At 54.5% G+C, this 2232-nt stretch overlaps 1 protein-coding gene across 6 annotated transcripts in view; it reads left to right on the top strand.

The window, feature by feature from the left end:
- Window positions 1-2232, top strand: part of PROCA1 (protein interacting with cyclin A1) — an 8431-nt gene that overhangs the window by 688 nt on the left and 5511 nt on the right. Inside the window, exon 2 of one of the 6 annotated variants that reach the window (XM_011940796.1) lies at window positions 2139-2151. The exons of 3 other annotated variants lie outside the window; for them this stretch is intronic. In XM_011940796.1, the coding sequence (XP_011796186.1) occupies window positions 2139-2151 (13 nt within the window). Of the gene's footprint in view, window positions 1-125; window positions 531-2138; window positions 2152-2232 lie in introns of those variants that run through there. 2 more of the 6 variants (XM_011940793.1, XM_011940798.1) reach the window with 2 other exon arrangements.

Here is a 2232-nt window from a genome sequence, read left to right as displayed (position 1 = left end):
CGGGGCGGAGCTAGGGCCGGGGGCGGGCTCGCGTCGAGTCGCGGGCCAATGATTGAGGACTGGGGGCTTGAGGCCCTACTGGGTCGCCCGCGGGTTGGGCGGGAAGTCTGGCTTCAGCCAGAGCTGTAACTCTTTGGCTATCGGACTGGGTGGCACCGGTCGCAGGCCGCTGCCCTTGAAGCGCCGGCCTTCGCTGGAGCCCATGGACCCGGACGCCTGGGCGGGAGCGGGCGGTTCCATCGACCCTGAGGGTGGACCAGGGAGACTGAGGGTTCCACACGTGGCATCACAATTACCTCCGCGGGGGCGAGGCCAGAGAGGCATTTCCAAGGAGACGCGGGCGCACTGGCCCTCCCTTGCTTCCTCCTCTTCCCTCCTTCCTTTCCTAGTTTCTTCCCTTCCTTCTCCTTTCCTCCCTTCCCGCCCTACTCCTTTCGGCTGCTCTGGTGCCCACCCCCAGTGCCTCGAGGGTGAGGAGAGCTCCTCGGCCCTGCAGGACAGGGAGGATTCTGTACAGATGAGCATAACCTGTGAGTCTGGAGTTAGGCCTCTGTGCGCCGATAACGCTTCACGGGGAAAGACGCCATAAGCCTCCCACTTTCTTTCACCCTATCACCCTCCTTATTCATTGTGTGTGTTGTCAGTCACTCCTGCTGCAGGACTTCTGGACTGCTGCTGGTCAGAGCTCTCCTGTTCTCTGGAACTAAAGAGCAGGTTGCTTTTCTCAGCTCTGAAGAGAGTTACTAAATTCGTCTCTAGCTTTGTCCCTCCTCCGCTCCTCTCCTTCACAAACAGAGCTGATGGGTGTCCGAGTTCTGGGGGATCTAGTCAGTGGAGGGTAAACAGGCTCTGACCCTGCATGTGTGCTTTTTTTTTTTTTTTTTTTTTTTCTGAGACGGAGTTTCGCTCTGTTGCCCAGGCTGGAGTGCAGTGGCGTGATCATGGCTCACTGCAGCCTCAAACTCCCAGGCTCAAGGGATTGTCCCACATTCAACCTCCCGAGCAGCTGGGACGACAGGTGCGTGCCACCACGCCTGGCCATGCTGGTCTCAAACTCCTGACCTCAAGTGATCCGCCCACCTCGGCCTCCCAAAGTTCTGGGATTACAGGCATGAACCACTGCACCCAGCCTGGTAGGACAGATTTTGCATATGGAGCTGAATGTGATTTATTATTTTATTTTTTAATTTTAATTTTAATTTTTTTTTAAGACAGAGTCTCGCTCTGTAGCCCAGGCTGGAGTGCAGTGCGCGATCTCGGCTCACTGCAAGCTCCGCCTCCTGGGTTCACACCATTCTCCTGCCTCAGCCTCGTGAGTAGCTGGTATTACAGGTGCCCACCACCACACTGGGCTAATTTTTTGTATTTTTAGTAGAGACGAGGTTTCACTGTGTTAGCCAGGATGGTCTCGATCTCCTGACCTCGTGATCCACCTGCCTCAACCTCCCAAAGTTCTGGGACTATAGGTGTGAGCCACCGCGCCCAGCTATTTTGTAAGACAGAGTCTCTGTCTCCCAGGCTGGAGTGCTGCGGTGCTCTCAGCTCACTGCAACCTCTGCCTCGCCAGCTCACTCCAGCAGAATGTGGTTTTAAGGTTTGGTTGTGGAGCTTCACATACAGAATGGCCTTTGTTTACAGGGGTGTGTCCCCAGCCAACAGTAAGTAGATAGGGCTGAAAGAGCATGGGCTATGGAACCAGGAAGACCTGGATTTGAATCCTGCCTCTGCCATCTATTAACATGTATCTTTGGACAACTTACTTATCCTCTCTAAGTCTCTGTTCTCATCCATAGAATGGGGCTGTGGTGGGGATTTAGAATCAAAGGCATATATTTTAGTTGAGACAGGGTCTTACCCTGTTGCCCAGGCCACAGTGCAATGGTGCGATCACGGCTCACTGCGGCCTTGACCTCCCTGGACTCAGGTGATCCTCCCACCTCAGCCTCCTGAGTAGCTGGGACTACAGGTGTGCACCACTAAGCCAGCTAATTTTTGTATTTTTTGTAGAGATGGGGTTTTGCCATGTTGCCCAGGCTGGTCTCGAACTCCTGGGCTTGTGATCTTCCTGCCTCAGACTGCCAAAATGATGGGATTACAGATTTATGTCATTTCATTGGTGGATGTTGAAAACATGGAAGTTGGCCGGGCGCAGTGGCTCAAGCCTGTAATCCCAGCACTTTGGGAGGCCGAGACGGGCGGATCACGAGGTCAGGAGATCGAGACCATCCTGGC

The sequence above is a fragment of the Colobus angolensis genome, unplaced genomic scaffold (genome assembly GCF_000951035.1).
Source record: "Colobus angolensis palliatus isolate OR3802 unplaced genomic scaffold, Cang.pa_1.0 Scaffold193, whole genome shotgun sequence".
NCBI classification, from domain to species: domain Eukaryota; kingdom Metazoa; phylum Chordata; class Mammalia; order Primates; family Cercopithecidae; genus Colobus; species Colobus angolensis.
Note: the sequence above shows the minus strand (reverse complement) of the source record. Positions and strands in the feature narration are given on the sequence as shown.